This window comes from Crocodylus porosus, unplaced genomic scaffold (genome assembly GCF_001723895.1).
Source record: "Crocodylus porosus isolate Cpor-Errol unplaced genomic scaffold, CroPor_comp1, whole genome shotgun sequence".
Taxonomy (NCBI): domain Eukaryota; kingdom Metazoa; phylum Chordata; order Crocodylia; family Crocodylidae; genus Crocodylus; species Crocodylus porosus.
This window is the reverse complement of record NW_017728925.1, coordinates 11,402,931-11,422,568: the sequence shown is the minus strand read 5'-3', so window position 1 is coordinate 11,422,568 and position 19,638 is coordinate 11,402,931. Positions and strand designations below refer to the sequence as shown.

Here is a 19,638-nt window from a genome sequence, read left to right as displayed (position 1 = left end):
GTATCTAGCTGGGGTGATGTAGGCCCAGCACTCTTTCCTGCTTATGCAGGGGGTCGGACTCGATGATCTATTGAGGTCCCTTCCGACCCTAGCATCTATGAATCTATGAATCTATGACTAAGCTGACAGCCTGACTTTCCCTATCTGGTAGGCCTGTGTGAGGCTTCAGACAGTGCTTTGGATTTGGAGAAGCTTTGGACGCTTCGGGATCTGAAGCAGTACATCCGGGTCGAAGCGCCGCCTCATTCGGCTTCCTGAAGTGGTTCAGAGCCACCTCGGAGACCCGGCCATAGGGTATAATGGGGAAACAATAAAATATCTATAACTTTGTTGTTTTGTGGCTGATTTGGATGAAATTTCAGGGGTTATAGACTCTGCATAGAGAGCACAAAGCCTGCCAAGTTTCAAGGAGATCGGTGCAGGGATTTGGGAGGAACTGCACCCCAAATTATTGAAAGCAAAAGTCATGTCACATCTAGACGCTACAATACAGAGGGTCAAAACTGCAGGGCTGGTAGCTCTTACTGAGGCCACAAAGCCTGCCAAGTTTCAAGAAGATCGGTGCAGGGGTTTCAGGGAAACGGCCCCTCAAGCGGCAGACAAGCAAAACTCGTGCCATGGGTGACACTGTGTGTGTTAAGGCGCAGCAGGGTGACAGCCGCAGGGATGGCAGCCCCTGCTGAGGCCACAAAGCCTGCCAGCTGTTGAGAAGATTGGTGCAGGGGGGTTCTGGGGCCCTGCACCCCTAGCTGCTGACAGGCAAAACTTGTGCCATGGGACTAACTGTGTCTGCCTTGGGGTGTGGGAGACACAACTGCAGGCCTGGCTGCTAAGCTACTGTGTTACCAGTTACCAATCAAGCATGATTCACTCAGGGACCAGCTCAATACACAGTTGCTAGCTAATGTAGTCAGTTAATTGCCATCAATTTGCACCTATAAAACCAGGCTAATGAGAGGAAAGAATCAATACAGATAATCAACTGCCCCAAGACAGACAATGGATTATTATGGTGCAGCAATGACACAAACTTCTCATCCATCCCTTACATACATGTCGACATGCACATGGAGACAACAGGCACACAATCCAAGCCCCGTTACACATGCTGATAGGGTTGCACACAACTCGTCTACAACAGAGAGCTCATCTCTGCCAAGCCAACTTACCCTCCAGAGCCTCACATTCATGTCATTTCAAAGAGCACGTAGGCAGACATCTGGCTGGGATGGTTTAGTCTAGGACAATCCTGCCTTGAGTAGGGCACTGGGCTAGAGGATCTTGTGAGGTCCAGTAGCAGGTTGCCACTTTCCACAACATGGTGTTTATTTTCCCAGGGGCAAACTTGTCCCCAGAGGAAACAACTTAGAGCATCAAACAAAAAGTACTTAAACAATAAACAATAAAACCAAAACCTGCGGTCCTTTCCCAGATCCTGAGAGAGTAACCCTAGCTCTGTTTTGTAGCCTCAGCATCTCTGCGTTCCCCGGGAGCTTTTGACTTCCTCTGGACCATCCAATCATCCCTGTCCACTGGCCCAGTCTCCCTAGGCAGGCAGGCAATCCCCTTCAAGCTGCCTGCAGCTGGGCTGCAGTCCCTAAGCCACGCACCCTGTTACAGGTCCTTTCCACCTACTTTCCTAGAAACCTACGGACAAGTCTGGGACAGGAGCCAGCACACAGCGCCTTTATTTGAAAGCCTATCCCTGTAACAGAGCCAGGTAGGTTTGAAGAAGCTTATTCCACTATTGGGAACTTACTCTGAACATGCACTTGAAAAGCTTTGGCTTGCTGGCCAGCTTGGTTGAACGCCAAACACTGGTACTTCCCTTGGTCTCTAGGTTGGCTGTTCTCAATCCTCAGGACATGTCCCTCCTCCAAGAGCTGGATACGAGCATCCAGTGGGGAGAAAGACCTGGGGGGTACAGAAGTGGTACAAATGCCTAGGGGGGAACCACAGCCAGGGCAATGCAGCAATGCCATTTTGAGGAAATGGGTGCTGGTCCATTAGGCATGTGTTGGAGGGGTCACTGGACTTCCTAACATGCTTCTTCTGTTGTTGAAGGATATTCTTGGGCTCCACACAGCCCAGGTCCCCCCCACCCTTGCTGTGGATAACCCCCTAAACACCGATTCCACTAGGCCTCGCAGCTGCCATTAAACCCAAGCTCCTGGCTCATTTCAGGAAGCCGTATTCCCCAGCACCCACCACCACGGCTCACTTACTGTCCCTCCTTCATCCATTCAACCAAGGGAGGTGGCACTCCCATGGCTTGACATTGTAAAACCATCTCGGAGCCCTCCAGCACTGACACGTTGTGGGGTGGTCCCGATCCAGACACCACAGGTGGAACTAGGGGAGCAAAGAACAAGGGACACGGAGAAGCAAGTGGAAAGAAAGCTCAGTGACCATCAATCTATGGAGACCACAGTCAAGAATGGGGATGGTGGTGAATGAGGGGCTGGAAGGGGTGCTTGACTGATAAACCCATTTATCCTTGCATAGTGACATTGGGAAGATGTACAGAGATGGCTGTGGGTTTCCCATCCTCTTTCTTGGTCCATTCTGGAGAGACCCTCTATGCCATGGCATCCCTTGGGGAGGCTTTGCATAATGAAAGTAGATAAACGTAGAATATTAAGGGCTTCTTTAATGCAGTGCAGTCCTTCATGGGTTGCACTTGCTTCCTCCAAAGCCTCAGCTGAACCCAGTGGAGACAACCCATGCCCTGCACATCTGTTGATTTTAAGGAGGAATTTCAACTGCCAAAGCAACTGCAACCCGTCTGTGCTGAGGCAGCACAATAGGAGTATCGACATGCTTGCTCCTTAGCCATGGCTTGACCAGTGATATTTTGTTCCTGTCCTTACCAACCCCAAACAGATTTCACCAGCCCAGGACTCACCAAGGACAAGGAGATGGAAGCGTCGCTGCACCTCCCCAGCTCTGTTCACTGCTCTGCAGGTGTAGGAGCCCGAGTCCTCCTTCCGGACCTTGTGAAACTTGAGGGACTGTGCTCCGTGGAAGAAGCGGAGGCTGCTGCTCTCAGTGACCTAGGGGTAAATCGCTACAGCTATGAAGTCAGGAGCAGCCTTAAACTCCACTACCCGCAGCCCAGGTGCACAACAGAGCACTCAAAAGCTTGCACGTGCAACAGCGTGACCAAGGAGCAGACACATGTTACGTGGCCCGACATGGATGCGCATTACTGGAATCTAGTGCAGAGTTACCCCCTGAAAAGCGAGGGTAAAACTACACCCATGTTAGTTATACCAGTGCAGACGCTGTGTGTCCTCTTCTTTCCCACGGCAGCTGCTCAGTACAAGCAGGCTTTTATTACTGATTCCTCCATCACTTGTAGGTGACAACCTGTAATAATGCCCACTGCTGCAGACGCTCCAGGAAAGCTGGCTGCCTGTCCACTGCAGAGGCTAGTGTAGCTTACATCAGTGCACAAATCCAACTTAAATGACACCAGTATCAGCACATCACAGGCCCAGGCCCTGCGTTTTGCTGCAGCTGTCCAATCAAGACCTAGGACTGCACCTCCAACGCTGAAAGTATTCCCCCCAGGAGCTGCTCTGCAACTTACTGGCTGCCCATCCTTGGACCACGTGACTGCAGGGGCAGGGGTGCCAGACACATCACAATCCAGAGTCAGGGTCTGGTTGGCCAAGACTGAGACGTTCCCTTCAGGGCTGCCGCCTCTCATCTCAGGGGGTGCTACAGGGAAGAGCAATGCCATGAGAAGAACAAGCAGATGTAGGTGGAGCTGGCCTATGGGAGGAGCTGGCACCTGGCACACGCCAACCAAAACACACGGCAACACCTGCTTCTTATGTGCAGCCCCGGTGTGCATCCCGAGGGCAGAACTACGGGTCTGCCCCTGCATGGGCAGCCAGCCAGACTGAAGGGCACAGTGACCCAAGGCCCCTGGGGCCGGCAAAAAGCTCCAGGGCACATTTCAGCTGCCGGCCATGATGTATGGAGAGAAGTGAGGGGATGGTGGAGGGCTCTTTGCTCGTTAAGTGACATAGCCACCCAAATGCAGAGGTCCTGGGCGATCTCAAAGGCTTCCCTGGCTGCTGGGTCAGGCAGGGTGGGGATCTGTAGGAAGCAAGGAGTTGTTTCTAGCAGCTCCACGTGGTCAGCCCGGAGTAGCTGGAGTCCGCATGCGGCCTTGACTTCAGATGGAGGAGTTTGTCTGTGACAGCCGCAGACAGCAGCGACTGGCCAGCTTCGGAGGCTCAGGTGCAACTGCTGGGCCTCTTCACAGCCCAGCCTTTCCCCTGCCCAGCCCTGGGGTCTCTTCCACCCACAGGACACCATCTTACCGTAAACCACCAGCTTGACTCTGCGGGCCGCGGAGCCCACCTCGTTGGTCGCCAGGCACGTGTAGTCCCCGCTGTCACTGGTCAAGACGGAGTCGATCGCCAGGGAGCCCTCCTCCAGCACCGAGGCCCCCGGCAAGGCGTTCAGGACTTCTGCACCATTCTTGAGCCAAACAATGACTGGTTTCGGCGTCCCTGCGTGACAGCAAAGGGCCGGCAGACAGATGAGCGCTGCTCCTCTCTGGAAGAGGGGGTCCCCCGCAGACGTCCCATTTCCCACCCAGGGGGGGATGTCCCAGTCACGTATGCCCGTACCCCAGTGCCCAGCAGTGGCAGGCGCTGCTATGCGCATCTCACGGCCGAGCGGATCCAGCTGCTCCCATCAACGCTGCTGGGGGCAGCCCATCCCACTAACTCCTGGCTCTGTGGGCTGGGGACTTCCTCCGCCAGCCCTCGGGGTAGGGACCGGGTGGGTGGCCTTTGCTCTGTGTCTGTGAACGCGGCAGCATAGCCACGAGGTGGTGCTCCTGGTCCAGCAGACACCCGGCTCCCTCCCGCCCTGCGGCAGCCCCAGTCCCAAGAGCTGCCTCGGCCCAAGCTGCGCGGATCACTGGCACCGTCCAGACGAGCCGCCCCGCGCTCTCGCCCCTGGCCCGCGCGTGCTAGCGGCCCCACGCGCCGCAGGAGCGGGGCTCACCTCGGGCCGGGCAGGGCAGGGCGACGTTCTCGCCGAGCACTCGCTCCAGCACGACATCCTCGCCGTCTTCCAAGTAGGGCAGCTCTGAAAGGGGCAGAAAAGGTACTGAGGGCGAGCTTGCCGCCCCCGTTTTGTCAGGCCCAAGCTTCTTCCTTTGTGCTGTCAGGCAAGGGGGCACGGTGCGGGGACCCTCCAGAGCAGAGCAGCGGTTCCCAGTCTGTGGAATGGGTCCCACCGGTGCTACACATTAACAGGTTTATTATAATGACTTTATATGACAAAAATTTGCTGGTGGTACTTCAGGCTGAACTGAAAAAAGAAACTGTTGGTGGTGCTTGAGGATGTGTCGTTTTAAATTGGCGGCACGCAATCTGTCCGAGTTCGGGAACCGCTGCTCGAGGGCCCAGCATGAGACAAAGAGGTGGCGGGGACGTGAAGGCTGGAAGGTCACAGATGTCTGGGGGCAGGACTGAGACGCCATCCTGGGGGCAGCTCGGCTGGGCTCCCCTCCGTGCGGGGCGGGGAGGGGGCTCTGAGGACTCACCCTGCTGGCCTAAGGCCAGAGAGGGCTCAGCATTGGCCCTTCTCAATACACAAGATCATGAAATAATCAGGGCCCATTCACTCTTAAATCTACACTGGGGGACAGCACCTCTCTCCTCCCAGGCCTGCCCCTGAGCCTTGAAACTCAGTGCACCTGGAAAGATGCAAATCCTACAAATCACCCACCGGCTGTGGTGGGCTCCATGTCCTGCTCAGCACCCACTACACCCTGTCGCAAGCTTTGCCGGTAGGATTGTTGGGCTGTCAAAACAGCAGCCTAAGCTGCGAAGGGCCGTCATTCAAACCCTGCTGTCCACCGTCATGCTGAACGTTATCAATACATTCACCAAGGTGCCAAGACCCTGGGCCAGCACTCACCCATCACTTCCACTGTGAACTCAATGGCATCTTCCCCGGCGCCGCTGGCCGCAACGCAGCGGTATCGCCCGGCATCCGAGACCCGCACATCCGCAAATTTGAGCGTCCCGTCAGGTCCCGCCAGGAAATCCCGGTCACCTACCCTCAGGGAACGTCCATCCTTGAACCAACTGAGCGTGGGCACGGGGTCACCATGAGCCACACATGGCAGGTCCAGCGTGCGGCCTGACAGCACCCTCAAAAGCTTGGGGGCTGGGAGGACTCGAGGAGGCACTGGAACGAAAAGGCTTTACGCTAAGAAGAGAGAACAGCAATGGGAGGCAGTGCAAGCAGCCACCGGCTGTGCCTCAAGTCCTTACATTCATTGACACCTGGTCTCCGCGTGGGCACCAGCGTCTTTAACGCCACTGGCAACACCGAGGAGAAATTTCACACCACGGGTCACTTGGTGATTTAGCGGTGAGGCCAGAAACAGAAGCCAGGAGTCCCGAGCCCTTGTTCTCTGCTCTGAGCACTATTAAACCATTCGGTCAGGAGAGAAATTGGAACGCCCTCTAGACATAAGCCTGGGTCCCATTTGGTGGCAGTCCTTTTTTCTTTATTTCTATGCCACACGGGGATATCTGACAGCGCAGGCATTCTGCATGAAAGCAGCATTTTTTCCAAGGCAAAATGTTTGTGCATTGTGCAACCAGTGTGTTTTTGGGGACATGCATTCGAGCTGGGAAAGCCAACTTGCAAGAAGCCTCACGCCTCATGGGCTCGGGAGAAGATTCAGCCCCTGGGATGAGAGGCTTTCGAGCCAAGATGCAGTAGGGGATAACTAGCTCTGGGTTTGACCAGGAGCAGCCTCTTCTGGACTCTTCAAAGGACGCCTGTTCCTTACTGGATATTTACAGTTAGGATGCATCGATCCTGCTGTGGAAATGCAACTGTCTCGCCCTCCCTGCTGGCAGGGAGATCCCCTTTGCTAAAACTTTCCACCCCCTCATCGCAAGAAACTTTTCAGCCCCCGAGATGGGTCAGGCAGAGCTCTGCTGCTACAGGTACCTTGGACTTCCAGGTGGTAGCTCAGGGAGGCATTCCCAGCTGGGTTTGTAGCAGTGCAAGTATAAAGGCCTTCATCAGACACCCTGGGCTCAGCCAGCCGGAGGGAGCCTGAAGGGAGGATGCTGTACCTAGATGGAGAGAGGACAGGCCAGCCTTCAGGAAAACCTTCAAGAGCTAGGAGGACAGCCGTGTTTTTATCTCTGCTGTTCTCTTTTAGCAGCCCAGCAACATAAATAATCACAGGGAGCAGCTTGTATGGTGAGGGAGGATCCAGAGAAGACAGAGCTGCTCAGCAGCTCAGAACCAGGGATATTTTATCAGAAAAAAACCTCAAGCCGAGGAGCCCCCTATGTCCCATCACTATCTAAGGGCAGCGAGCGACAGCACCAGCAAGACATTTCTTGAAGACCACCATTCAGGACGGCCCGCACACAGCTTCTGTCCCAAGGGGCTCAAAGCCCATGATGGTGTGAAGAGGCACAGCTCTTACACCACTCAGAAGATCGCACGCATACATAGACCATGAGCTATCTCCAGCCTGGAGGAGCAACCAACTGGGAACCCCAGCCTTCCCAATCAGGGCTGTTCCCTGCAGACTGCCGCGTCTTACCCCTTGCTCAGGAACAAACAGGCCCACCCAGCTGTAACCTGCCCAGAGCCAGCAAGGTAACTCAGCCGTAGTGGCTCTGAATCCTTCCACAAAGCCCAAGCCTGTAGCATGAAGAGAGAAAATGAAGGCAACTCTGCTAGTATATGGAGCATGCTGGCGTGCCAGAGACAAGGAGACAGGGCCCTGGTAGCAGGAGATCCAAGAAGCTATTTTCTCTGGTAGGAAAATTTCACGAATGAGGCAGGAGGAAAGTTCCACCCGAGACGGGAGAATGAGACATCGCTGCAGAGCTGCCAGGGGGCTGAAGGTCATTTTGAAGGTCACCCTTGATGGTGGCGGAGCAGTCCACAGAGATCAGCTTTTGCAGCTGGAGCTGACCACACACTTGCCACCAGCTGACCCGGCTTGGTCCAGGTTCCTACAGACATGATATCATCCCAGCCCACATCCGCAAACGCCCCACTGCGGGCTCCCATAAGTGACCCATGCAAATGATGAGAGGCAGCTGTCCCCCGGACTGGGGAACTGAGGGCAACGATGAGATGGGACAGAAAAGGCAGGGGAAAAGGTCCCTTGGGAGAAGAGGTTAAATCAAGGTGTTTTCCACCATGAAATAGTGACAGCACAAGTTCCTAGGGCTGCTTTAACCTCAGCTACCGCGCTCCACCCCAGCAGTGGCTGCATTTCAATAGCAGCTGCCATAACATATAGGATGCCAGAGCTAAATCATCTCATTGAAGAAAGTGCAGATACAGCAGGGATGAATTCTGTCATTAGTATCATTAACTTAATGGGGGGTGGGGAATGACAACAGGAGGAACATGGGCCTTAAAAACCTGGGTTGATGCTGTTTGTTTTATGGAGCAGGGAAGGGAAGTACTTGACCTGACAGTGGCAATTCATCACCCTTGGAATTCCTGCCTGCAGAGATTACTGTGTAAGACATAAGATACTACCCAGGGAGACGCAGAGAGGAGGGAGACAGTCTGCCCAGCCATGCAGGAGACAGGACTAAATCAGCCTGGTGCTAGCAGTCCTCTTAACTACCCAAAGCCCAAACAGCGTCTCGCAGCCAGCCAGGTAAATAGCCCACAGTTATTCTAGCCCCTGCACAGCCAGACGGCTGGCGGCTCCCCAGGGCACAGGCCAGAGCAGGAAGCATTTCAGAGGACGTTCCCTTTGTACGAAGCTCGTCGGCCCTGCATTTTTCTTTACATTGAGCTTTCTCCCTGACCCTCCAACCTCTCCTCCTACGCCCCCCGACCGCGCCATCTCCTCCCCCTGGAGAAAGGCAACTGTCCATGTGGAGATTCCCCAACATACATGTAATAGCGTGGCTGTCAGCTGGATAAGAAAATCATTTGAGCATTATCAAAGTCGGCCCCAGCTACAAAGCTGGGAACCAGGACGTTGGTTTGGCCCAGTATAAAACTTCAGGCCAGCTGCAAAGCTGGGAAGGGAAACCAGAATAAAGGACTGGGAAACGCGTGGGGGTGAGGGTGGGCGTGAGGAATGCAGGGCTCAGGCTCGCTGACGCCTGCACAGAGGATGCCACAGGGGCTGCGGGGCTTTGCTCGGCAGCCAGGCACCAACACTGACCGCCCAAAGCACGGCCCGGGGGCTAGCTCAGCACTCACAAGACCTTGATTCACGTCTTGCCCCTTGTGCTGCAGGTCTCCATCTGTGCAACAGGGCTGATAGCACAGCTCGCCCTCCCAGACGGGCTGTGAAGGTAGAGGCATTAAAGCCTGTTGGGGACTACAGTCTTGGGCTCACCTAAGTATCTAAGGCAAAAGACACCATGGGTGCCCGCTTCCCCCTTCTCCCCCGCACGCCTGGCTGCTCCTTGACCACCGTGCCCCTCGCGGCTAGGTGAGCTCAGACAAATAAATTCCAGACAGGAATCCAAATCCTCCTCCTGCTTATTCCAAAGGACTTGGGCCCACACACCCAGGCCTCTACTTGGTCCAGAGCTATTGCCAAGAGAAAAAAAACCCTGGCCTGGCCTTTTCGCAATTGAGGTCGACACACGCCCAGCTCGTTTTGCATTTTCCGAAGCAGAACCAGGTCAGCGAACGGGCAGGGGACACGGTGTCATGGAAGTCAACAGGAGCTCCAGCTGGGGGCTCATCCACCCCACTGGGACCCCAAGGCTGGTGGGTAACCCCCTACAAATGGTGTCCACAGCGCTCATCTGCCTGTTTAGTCTTCACAGCGACAGTTCCCAAACTAGGGCCAGTGACCCTATGGGACAGGCGAAGAATCAAGGCAGGTAGGATCGGGGTTATGAGCCCGGGCGGTCCACAGTTCCCTGAGCCAGTTACCCCTGGCCCTGCAATGACCAGGAGTCGCAATGTCCCCCGCCTCACAGTAGCCATCTCTGCACTCGCCCTTATCCCACAGCAAATAGCAAAACTTGGGCAACATAAAATTCAGGGATCCTCTGCTGCTAGTTCAGCAAAGGAACAGCTACTAAGGGGCAGCTGGGTGATAAGGCTCCGGCTCTGTTATCTGCGGGTGCGTGGTAACTGCGTGCTCAGGACTTTACAAAGTTATCCCGGCTTGACCAGACAAGGGCCTATGGAAAGTGGTTGGGAACCACAGCCGGGGACAGCACATTTCCCCTCTGCTCTGTGACAGAGCCAAGTGGATAAACAGAAGAAAAACAGCACCAAGGAACGGGAATGACCTAGGCAGGGCGCGAAGGAGGCTTTCCAAGGCCACTTGGCCAGAAGGCAACCTCACATTAATTCAGTCCCAACAGAGGGCCATAAAATATGTTTAGCACAGATGAGGCACACCATAGACCTGTCTCCATGACACTGCTTAGCATCAGCAAGAGGCGCTTTCGCAGGCTCTTGGCATGCCTTCTCCTCTCCCGCCGAGGTGGGGCTTGCTGCATTCAGAACACATCACTCAACGTCTTTCCAAATCTTGTCTTACTCCAGAAATATTCTTGGCTTTTTCTTTTGTTTCCTACCTTAACAAGTGACCAAGACAGCCAAGAATGCACGGAAAGCCAGATGTGCCGGGGACAGGGGAGCAGGACATGAAAGGCCCACCCCTCCCCCACTACACCCAAGCTTGCAAACTAAGCCCCCATATGCATGGGGGGTGGGGGGGCATGCTTTGGTCTGAGAGCAGATGTTCCTTCCCGACAGCTGTTTGCATGAAGGGCTGACGGGGATGAAGCTCAGTGCTCGCTCTGATCTCTTTCAAGGGTCCTGCCAGCGGCTGATATCATTCTGGTGCGTTTCATTGTGCTGGGGTAGAGGCTTCCCCGGAGAGGTGCAGTTAATCACAGCTGCCAGCAAGGAAAGCCATTCCTCGTGCACAGAACTGGGGCTGGTGGGACCTTCCCATTCGCAGCGTCCTGCGTCACTGGTCAGAGCCAGCTGCTGCAGTTACGGGCCTTCGGCCAGATCCGCATGGGTCTCCAGCGGTCTGCGAACACTAAGCGATGTCTGTTGTCCACCCTGGTGCAAGAGGGACCCTCATCCTGATTTTACAGATAGGGAAACTGAGGCACATCCAGGGGAAATGACTTGCCCAATGCCATACTGTGGGCGAAAGCATTGCCACAACTCCTACTTCTCCAGCTCTGAACACGAGACACACCCCGCTCCCATGAAACGCTGATGAATGATCAGTTAGATCTGACCCCCTCACGGACCAGGAGGGCAACTCAGGCACTAGGAAAGGGTCTACTGAAAGGGCCCGCTACACTTCATGTTCTTCCAGGGCAATAGTATCTAAGCCAAACCCATCCCAAGTATAGCTGCACTGCAATCAGGCTCACACCAAGGGCTGGACATGGCTCATCTCGTGGAAGCTACATCATGTCCTATGGAGCTGGGCTACCCACAACAAGCCGCAACCACGCTGGACTCCCCTCACTCTCTACCTTGTAAAGCAGCGCGGAGCCAGCTCCTTACCTCGCTGTGAGGAGAGGCAGTGGCTGGGATCCCTGCGTCCACATGACCAGCGGCGGGGGATACCCTTGAACTTCACACGGCAGCGTCATCTCCTGCCCAACCACGGCTAGGACTCTTACTGGCCCGGTTGACTCCTGGGATCGGTTAACGCTAATACTGGGCTTGGCTAAATAGGCAGGATGGAGAGAGGAAAAGGAGATGGGGGTCACCGAGCCGGGAAGCTCTTGGCTTCTTCCCCAGCTCAGTTCATTCAGCACCGGCACAAGGTGGGCATTCAAGGAGCTGCTTCTTCACAACCCTGCCCAGCAGCGTGCTCTAAGCAAGCATCCCCCGTATTACTTCTGCTATTGCTGCAGCCCTAACCAAGATCAGGCCCTCAGCTGCAAGCAACAGCTGCCGCCATGCAGAATTCACACAGGTCATAAAGGCACCCAGCCTCTCGAATCCTGGCCCCATGCCCTCCCCACTGGGCTACACTGTCCCAGCTGGACACTTCCCAAACGAAGCAGCAGGAGTCCCAGGCTGCAGCATCGCCCTGTGGCTAGACAAGGTTTGCACTTGGCTCCTTAGAGCAGCTCAGAAGCCAGTGGGGAAGGGAAGGGGACACCCATTACACGTGAGGGGCCTGACTCCCGCTGTCCAGGAGTAAGAGGGCTTGGGAAAGGGGTGAGACCAGAGAAGAGTCTCCCTTTTCCTATCAGCTTTCCTGGAGATTGTTGTCCTGGCATCCCTTCTGCTCACTAGCAAAGCGAGTGCCCCGCCACCCGGAGGGGTTTTCACGCAGCCGTAAGACTCACTATTGACAGATAGCTGGACTTCCTGGCTGGAGGAGCCCACCAGGTTGGTCGCTGTGCAGACGTAGACCCCCGAGTCCCTGGCAGAGGGCAGCGAGATGAGGAGGCTTCCGTCGTGGCCGACACGGTGGTGGGGGCTCTGGGAGGAGATGGGCTCCATTTCCTTTGAAATAAAAGCAGAATAAAGCAGCTAGGCATCCCCAGGTGGAGATGCTGAGCAGGGGAGAAATGCAAGGGAGAAGTTGCTTGCCATCCTTCTCTTTGCTGATTCTTTCCAAGCAGCTGTTACTGCAACACCTGGGAGCCCCAACGCCCAAGGAGTCAAGCATATATATGCATCTTACTGGGTTAGTCTACAAAGGTGCATATCTATCCTGTCCTCTGACTCCCAGCCAATCTCTCTGGCTTTTGACAACCCTGGAAAACTACACTGGGCTCCACCATGACTCAGCACACCGCGGGGACCTGTGGGTAATCCCCACCAGTGTTGCACATGCAAGCCCCTCTCCGCACAAAGCAGTTAGCATCACGTGAGCTAACATGAGGCAGCCCACCCATGGCCTGACAGTGCTATGCCGTCTCCCAGCAAAGGCAAGACCCTGATTGCAGCAAGAGGGCTGGGAGTCCTGTGCAAAATTTACCTGCAAGACAGAGACAGCTTTTCCGTGCTCCCCTTGCCTTTGACACCAGACCCCCCCCAACATACCTTTGTCCAGACAACGGTGGGACCAGGAACACCGCTGGAATTGCACTGCAGAGTAACAGCCACTCCTTCATTGGTGGTATAGAAAGCTGGACCAGGCTCAATGCTGGGGGGCACTGCGGGCAACACAAGCACCTGTCTCATTGCTTGATACTTCCTGAAGCAGAGGTGAGGGGCCACATGCTGAACACAGCCTGGGTCCTGAGCTTCCAGGGCTCTTCCAAAAAATCTGGCCAGAAGTACCAAAATGCCACCCTCTGCTCTCGGGAGCTGCAGCCCCAAGGCCTGGTTGAAAAGCCCAGCCTGCCCCCTCTGCATTTTTTAGCTTCTTGGGGCTGCAGCCGGCAGGTTTCAAGTGTGGGTCTGCAGCCTGTCTGGACGGCATGCATCCTGACCGGCACGCATCCTGAACTGAATTTCCCTTGTCCAAACTGGTTATGCCACCCCGAGGCTGCTGGGCAGCAGAAACGCTCCTCTCCTCCTTTGTGACCAACACATTGCTCTGGGGACTGGCACCTCTAGGGAAAGCCAGCTTCACCGGAGCAGAATTTTCCTGCTTGGAGACAGAGGAACTGCTCCTCCGGCTTGGTGCAAACCCCTACCTGGCCCCAAAGGCACCGCGGCCACCAGCTGCCCCGTGCTCGCCTGCATGCACAACCTCCGCAGCTGCATCGGTATCACGGCAGCCCCGGGAGCAACGCTTCGCCCCAGACTGAACCCACTCACCGCGGACGCTGAGAGACACATTCTGACGGTGGGACCCCACGGCGTTCGTGACCTCACAGGTGTATTTCCCAGAGGCCTCCTGGGAAACCTGGTCTATGTGGAAGCTACCGTCTGCACGCACAGACCAGGGGCTGCTCAGAGTTACCTGCGAGAGGGCAAAAACCTCACCTCAGGGTGGGCCGTCGGCTTGGCAAGCATCGCCCGCCTGCTCTTCCACATGGGAAAATACCTCTGGCCAGATCTTCCCTACGTGGTGAATGCTGGTGTCACTCCAGCAGTATCAGCAGAGCTGGGCAATTTGCACCAGCTCCTAATGACACTGGAGGAAGTGCAGAGAAGAGTGGGGCCATTAACAGGAAGGATCAGGGAAATGGGGCAAGGAGTGGGGTTTGGGTCAGTGATGATGAAGAGCAACATCCCAGCAGCTCCACAGCTCGGCGCCCGCCGCCGAGGAGGGAGGAGAACTACTTAGTGCCGGAGGGGGGCAGAACAAGTCGTGGGGGCATGCAGTTAAGAAAGGGAAAGCAAAGGCTGAAGGTCAGGGGTATCTGATGCTGCACGTTCTCTCAGCAAAGGGGAGTGCTCACATCTGGGGAAGGCTTGGGTAATCTTATAGCCCTTCCCTGCCTTTCCCTTGGAGCCCGCAGTTGTAAAAGAGATCATAGAAAATGCGGGTTGGAAGGCACCTCAGGAGGTCACATCTGGTCTAAACCCCTGTTCAAAGCAGGACCATCTCCCACTAGATCATCTCAGCCAAGACTTTGTCTATCCGGGTCTTAAAAACCTCCAAGGATGGAGAGTCCACCACCTCTCTGGGTAACCTGCCCCAGTGCTTCACTACCCACCTACTCTGAAAGCTTTTCTTAATATCTAACCTAAACTTCCCATGCTACAACTTAAGACCACTGCTCCTTGTTCTGTCATGGGCCAGCCCGAGAGCTGTTCAGGTAGCTGATGGCTGCATGCTGGATGACTGAATAGCAGATCGCATTGACATGACACCTGCTGCGTGGCCCACATCACCTCCAGCACACAGGGACTCTGCTGCTCTTTGGGTTACTCAGCTTTGTTCCCCCTCCCTGCCCCAACCCAGGCAATTCAGATGGAGAAGACCAAGGACTCACAGGCTGCCCGTCTTTTAGCCACTGGCGGTCGGGAAGAGGCTTCCCAACAAGGATCACACATGGCAGTGAGACGGGGTGACCTTCCAGGGCATGGATCACAGGGGAACCTACTGCTATTTCAGGAGCAACTAGAGAGAGACGAAGAGAGAAAAGGCAACATTACCTGGGGACAAACCAGCTGGAAAAGCCCAAGGGAACAGTTCCCCCGCTCCTTAGCCTGTTTGATAAATTAATCTCCATAACAAAGGACTCCTCCAGATTCCCAGCTCAGACAAACCAGCACCAAGTCCCTGCTCACATCAGACCCACTGCTCACTGCCAGGAGGAACCGTGGCTGTGTGCACACGCACACGTGCATGAATGACCTGGTCCCCCCTATGCTAAACTACTGATCTCAGTTACGTGTGGTACCCCCTCGGCGCTCCCCTGAGCACAGGGGCATCAGCACAAGGCATGCCTAAATCCTGCGACCATGAAGTATAATGGCTCTGTATATGCAGTTGTGCCCCACTTAGCTAAAGCCAGCCTCCTTAAAACTAAAGGCATCATTATTTTAGCTCAAGAAACAGAGCCTTATCTCCTTGGGTACTGAAGGTCCCAGCTCGACCCCTGCTTAGAAGAGAAGCATCAGTGCACGCTGACAGAGCTTACTGTACCACGTTACAGGCAGACATGGGCCAGACCCATGAAGTCTAGATCTCAGTCTTACCCTTTCCCCACCCCAAGAGCCCCAATTTGGGGATCTGGTTCAGCCCAAAGCTGAGAGGGATTGGCATCCACCTTCCCCATGTGTTTAGGCTTTGTGGCTCAAGCTCATCCTTTAACAGAATGATCCCAAAGATCAAAGAACATCAAGGGTTAAACCCCAGCTCAGGGGAGGACCTCTGCAACACGTAGCTCAGGGAGTCCAGGTAGCTAATGGTGGAGAAAGAATTGCCCCCAGGGCATGATGGTGTTCCCGGCATTACGGAAATTGCCCCACAGAATCATGCCCCAAATCCCAGTTTGTCTCAGCTAAGTCGCAAGACAGCCGCCCATCAATACACCCAACAAGAGAAAAAGAGTGTAAACCGTGTCCAGTGACCGTGAGCTTGACCTCAGCTTGGATCTTCCCAAATGCATTCTCTGCTTCGCAGACGTAGGTGGCCTGGTCATCCAGAGAGACACCTGAGGCAAACCAGAAGGAAAGCGCTGAGCAGGCAGCATGGAGGGGCTCAGCCCGGAGGTCTGGGGCATAGTTAAAAACAGTTCTGGCTTGTCTTGTGTTGTCATTCACATCTGTCCAAAGCAGGGCAAAGTGCCTTTACCTGCTACCAGACCAGACCCGACCCATGACATCTTGCACTCTTTGCATGGGATGTGCAAGGCAGGAGAAATTCAGAACCAGCAGCTGGCAAATACCAGCCAGGCCAGAGCTGGCTACAACGGTGTACAAGCCAAGGTGCTTGGGGTCACTGTATTCATACGCAATTATTAAAATGGTATGAAATGTAAATAGATAAGAACAGGCCAAACCATCAACACTAAGAAATACGTGCCTGTGTGCTCCGGCTAAATACATGTGTGATGCCTGTATAAGAAGCACTGCTGCACTGGCAGACACATGGATACACATGCAGAAATGGTGCCCAAGGGTCCCGCTTCTCTTACTTTCCATAAAGAGCCGATCCAGGCCTGAGGGGCTGGAACTGGGGAGCTGACCGAGCTGGGTAGCAATCAGTTTCCCATCCCGTCTGGACCACGTAACCCGGGGACGAGGACGTCCTTCAGCACGACATGGCAGAGTAACGCTCATCCCCATCTCAGCAGACACATCCCCTGGGCGTTCGGAAAACCAAGGGGCAGCTAAAGGGAAAGAAAAGGCAGCTGAGAGTCTTGGGGTCAGTGCTGGTGCTGAGGAAAATCGAGCAACCTTGGATCTCCTCTGCACCATGAATCCCTTTCCTAATCCAGTTCACACCCCAGCCCCAAGGCAAGCATTGCACTGACCTGTTCACCTGGGTAGGGTACAAAGAAGGGCTTTCCACCCCAAGCACTCAGAGCTCCTGAGTCAGGCCCTCCTGGCTTTCCCTTGACTTTGGTGGGCTCTGCAGAGTCCCTCTCCTCCACAGAGGCAATGCTGCCTATTCAGCCCTGCATCCACCCAGCACACGGACAGAGGCCCATGCTCCAGCAGGCAAAACACTCAGGGCACAATGCCAAGACCACAGCACCCAATTGTCCCTTTTGCTTCTCACGCGGAGCAGAACAGCGTCAGGCCCAGGCCGCGCGCTCTTCCCTCCCACTCTGACACCCGGTACAAGATCCCCCACCTCCTGCCTGTAATCCCGAGCCCGGCACCGTGCTGCAGAGCCTCGCCGCAGAAAGGGCAGCCGTGCATGGGGCCCGGCGGCCTCTCACACCAGGGCAGCGCCAGCGGCAGCCCGCTCCTTTCCCTCTCCGGGCTGGGTGAAACCTGGGAACCCCCGTGTGCCACAGCCCGACAAGGCACTTTGATCTCGATCGGATCAGCATGTGGGAAACAGCCAGCGGGGTGGGAGTGGTCCGACAGAGCCCCCCTGCCAAACCGCCCACACACACACCCCGCACACCCGGCATCTGTCACGTCGGAGGAGGCAGCAGGGGTCGGCCAGTGCACAAGGCAAGGGGGAATCTCCGTTTAATGTTTTATTTGGGCTGCTCCTCTCCAAGCAACGCCTGGCTGCTTTGGGCCTCTGCTCCTGGTCCAACACGTGCATGTGCACACACAGACATTTTAGAGCCCCCCCTCAGGGACCTCCTCCAGCCACAAATGATAATCCACAGCTGCTGGGCTACTCACCCACCCCCGATTCCTGGCACACCCCAAAGAGCAGGGAGGCAGGATCTATCAGTGTCAATATGGGCTGAGGTCCAGTGGGCGACTTCAGCCCACCTAAGCATCCCTCTCTCTCCCCCCTGCACCAGCAGTTTGCAAAGGGCTCACTTTTGCATGACCACTGTAGCCAGACTGGACCCAGTTCGACCGTAAGTTTGCGCTGTGCCGTAATGGGCTCAGGAGGCTGTGGTATCATAGCCAAGTCCCCTGCTTGGGATACAGTCATAGCAAAGAAACGGCTCAAGTCCCCGGGGCCAAAGCCCCTCTGGGTGATGGAGAGGACATGATAGCAGGACCCGGAGGGCAGCCCCCATCCAGGCCTCAGCTGCAATGTGCCGAGGCTGCAAACATCACAGCCAAAGAGCATTTACAGAGAGAGATGGGGGTGGCAGGTGGGGGCCAAATCCTCAGGTAGCCCCAGGGCAGGGCCCTTGGGTTGATGACCAAGCCATCTCCTACAGCCCCAGCAAGAAACTGAACTCCTTAAAGCCTCAAAACAAACAGAGCCAGAGTGGCGCGGCCCCAGAACAGCCCCAGGCGAAGTGGCTGCTGGAGGGTTTCCTTTCCCTCCCAACGTGGGCCCGTGGGAAGCTGCCGGCCAGTGGCGAGGAAGAGCATCATCGCCACCTGGTTGGTATGAGCTGCTCCATGGTGCAGGCACGGCGCCCTGCTCAGCTCAGCAGGACCTGATGCCAGTGGGAGGCAGGCCAGCTGGCAGCGGGGAGGATGGCACTCCCCGATAGCAAGCGGAAAGGGCTCCATCAGTGTAGGCAGGACATACCCCCTCACGGGGAACTGGTAATACCTCTCCAGAGCTGGCACACCCCAGGCTGTGAATGCTTTCCTGGGCCTCAGCCCATTTCCTCACCAGCTCTGGCTCTGGCTAAGCCTCCCAGCTCCTATCCCCTGCGTGCCAGGCCATGAGAATGGCCGAGAGCCAGCTGCCCGCACCGGCAGGCCGATGGCACAGCCAGCAGCACCCAGCACGGTGTGGGGCTGGCCAGGACCTGGCGCCTGAAGAAGTCCCCTCCACGACCCCCACAGACCACAGCTGCTCAGCCGGGCCGCAGGAGCGGGCGGTGAGGGGGCCGTCCTGTTTCGAGATGGTTCAGCTTCCTCGTTCCCCAGGAGCACGGCCAGGCTGGGGCTGGCGCCAGCTGCAGCCCACACCATAACGTATGTGGTGAGTGATGCCTCCCCAAGAAGGGAGCGTGGGTCGGCCAGACCCCACCTGCGCTCCCCAGGGGCTGCGGGGCTAAGGTCTGGGGGACAAGCGCAGCGTTTGCAGTAGACAAGTCCCAGCTTCTAATCCCAGTTTGGCCACCTCCCAAGCAGCTCAGAGCCGGACTGCGCCTGGGTGTGTCCCTTCACTAACAACATCCATTCAGGAGCACAGAGAGGCCAGAGCGCTGCTAGTGCTCGGAGAGCTTGTAACCAGCCCCTCGGCCCAGCGACAGCAGGCTGCTGGACAGGATCTCTCATCTACGCCCCCCCTTTGCATGCCCTTCAGCACAGATGCTGCAATGCAATTGCACGAGCCGTGCTCAGGGCTCAGTCCCACCGGGCCGCTGGCATCTGAAGGATGCTGTCTTCCAGGTCTTTCTGGCAGACGCGCAAGCCTGCCGTGAGCTGTGCTGTGCTGGGCCGCTCCCAGTGCAGGAGGCAGGGGGCTGCAGGACGCACAAGCCCCCCCAGCTCCAGGGAAAGCAGAGCCCCCCTTGTGCAGCCTGCTGGGCTGGGGTATCACAGGTCTTTGATAGCAAGGGGCCAGCGCCTGGCAAATCAGCAGAGCTGGAGGCAGCCAAAATGAAGGCGGGCTGGAGCTGCCAGGAGGCCAATGCCCATCAGCGGCGTCTCGCACCAGCTGTGACACCGTCCTTCTCTACTGCA

General features: G+C 55.9%; 1 protein-coding gene across 1 annotated transcript in view; it reads right to left on the bottom strand.

The window, feature by feature from the left end:
* The window catches only part of HMCN2 (hemicentin 2), a 90,204-nt gene that overhangs the window by 46,274 nt on the left and 24,292 nt on the right, over positions 1–19,638 (bottom strand). Inside the window, exons 18-32 of the mRNA XM_019541112.1 lie at positions 16,542–16,736; positions 15,963–16,058; positions 14,892–15,019; positions 13,768–13,912; positions 13,045–13,157; positions 12,342–12,501; positions 11,545–11,710; positions 7,000–7,127; positions 5,950–6,222; positions 5,029–5,112; positions 4,335–4,526; positions 3,593–3,723; positions 2,906–3,053; positions 2,226–2,352; positions 1,760–1,914 (exon numbers count right to left, since the gene is read on the bottom strand). Coding sequence (XP_019396657.1) covers positions 1,760–1,914; positions 2,226–2,352; positions 2,906–3,053; positions 3,593–3,723; positions 4,335–4,526; positions 5,029–5,112; positions 5,950–6,222; positions 7,000–7,127; positions 11,545–11,710; positions 12,342–12,501; positions 13,045–13,157; positions 13,768–13,912; positions 14,892–15,019; positions 15,963–16,058; positions 16,542–16,736 — 2,241 coding nt within the window. The remainder of the gene's footprint in view (positions 1–1,759; positions 1,915–2,225; positions 2,353–2,905; positions 3,054–3,592; positions 3,724–4,334; positions 4,527–5,028; positions 5,113–5,949; positions 6,223–6,999; positions 7,128–11,544; positions 11,711–12,341; positions 12,502–13,044; positions 13,158–13,767; positions 13,913–14,891; positions 15,020–15,962; positions 16,059–16,541; positions 16,737–19,638) is intronic.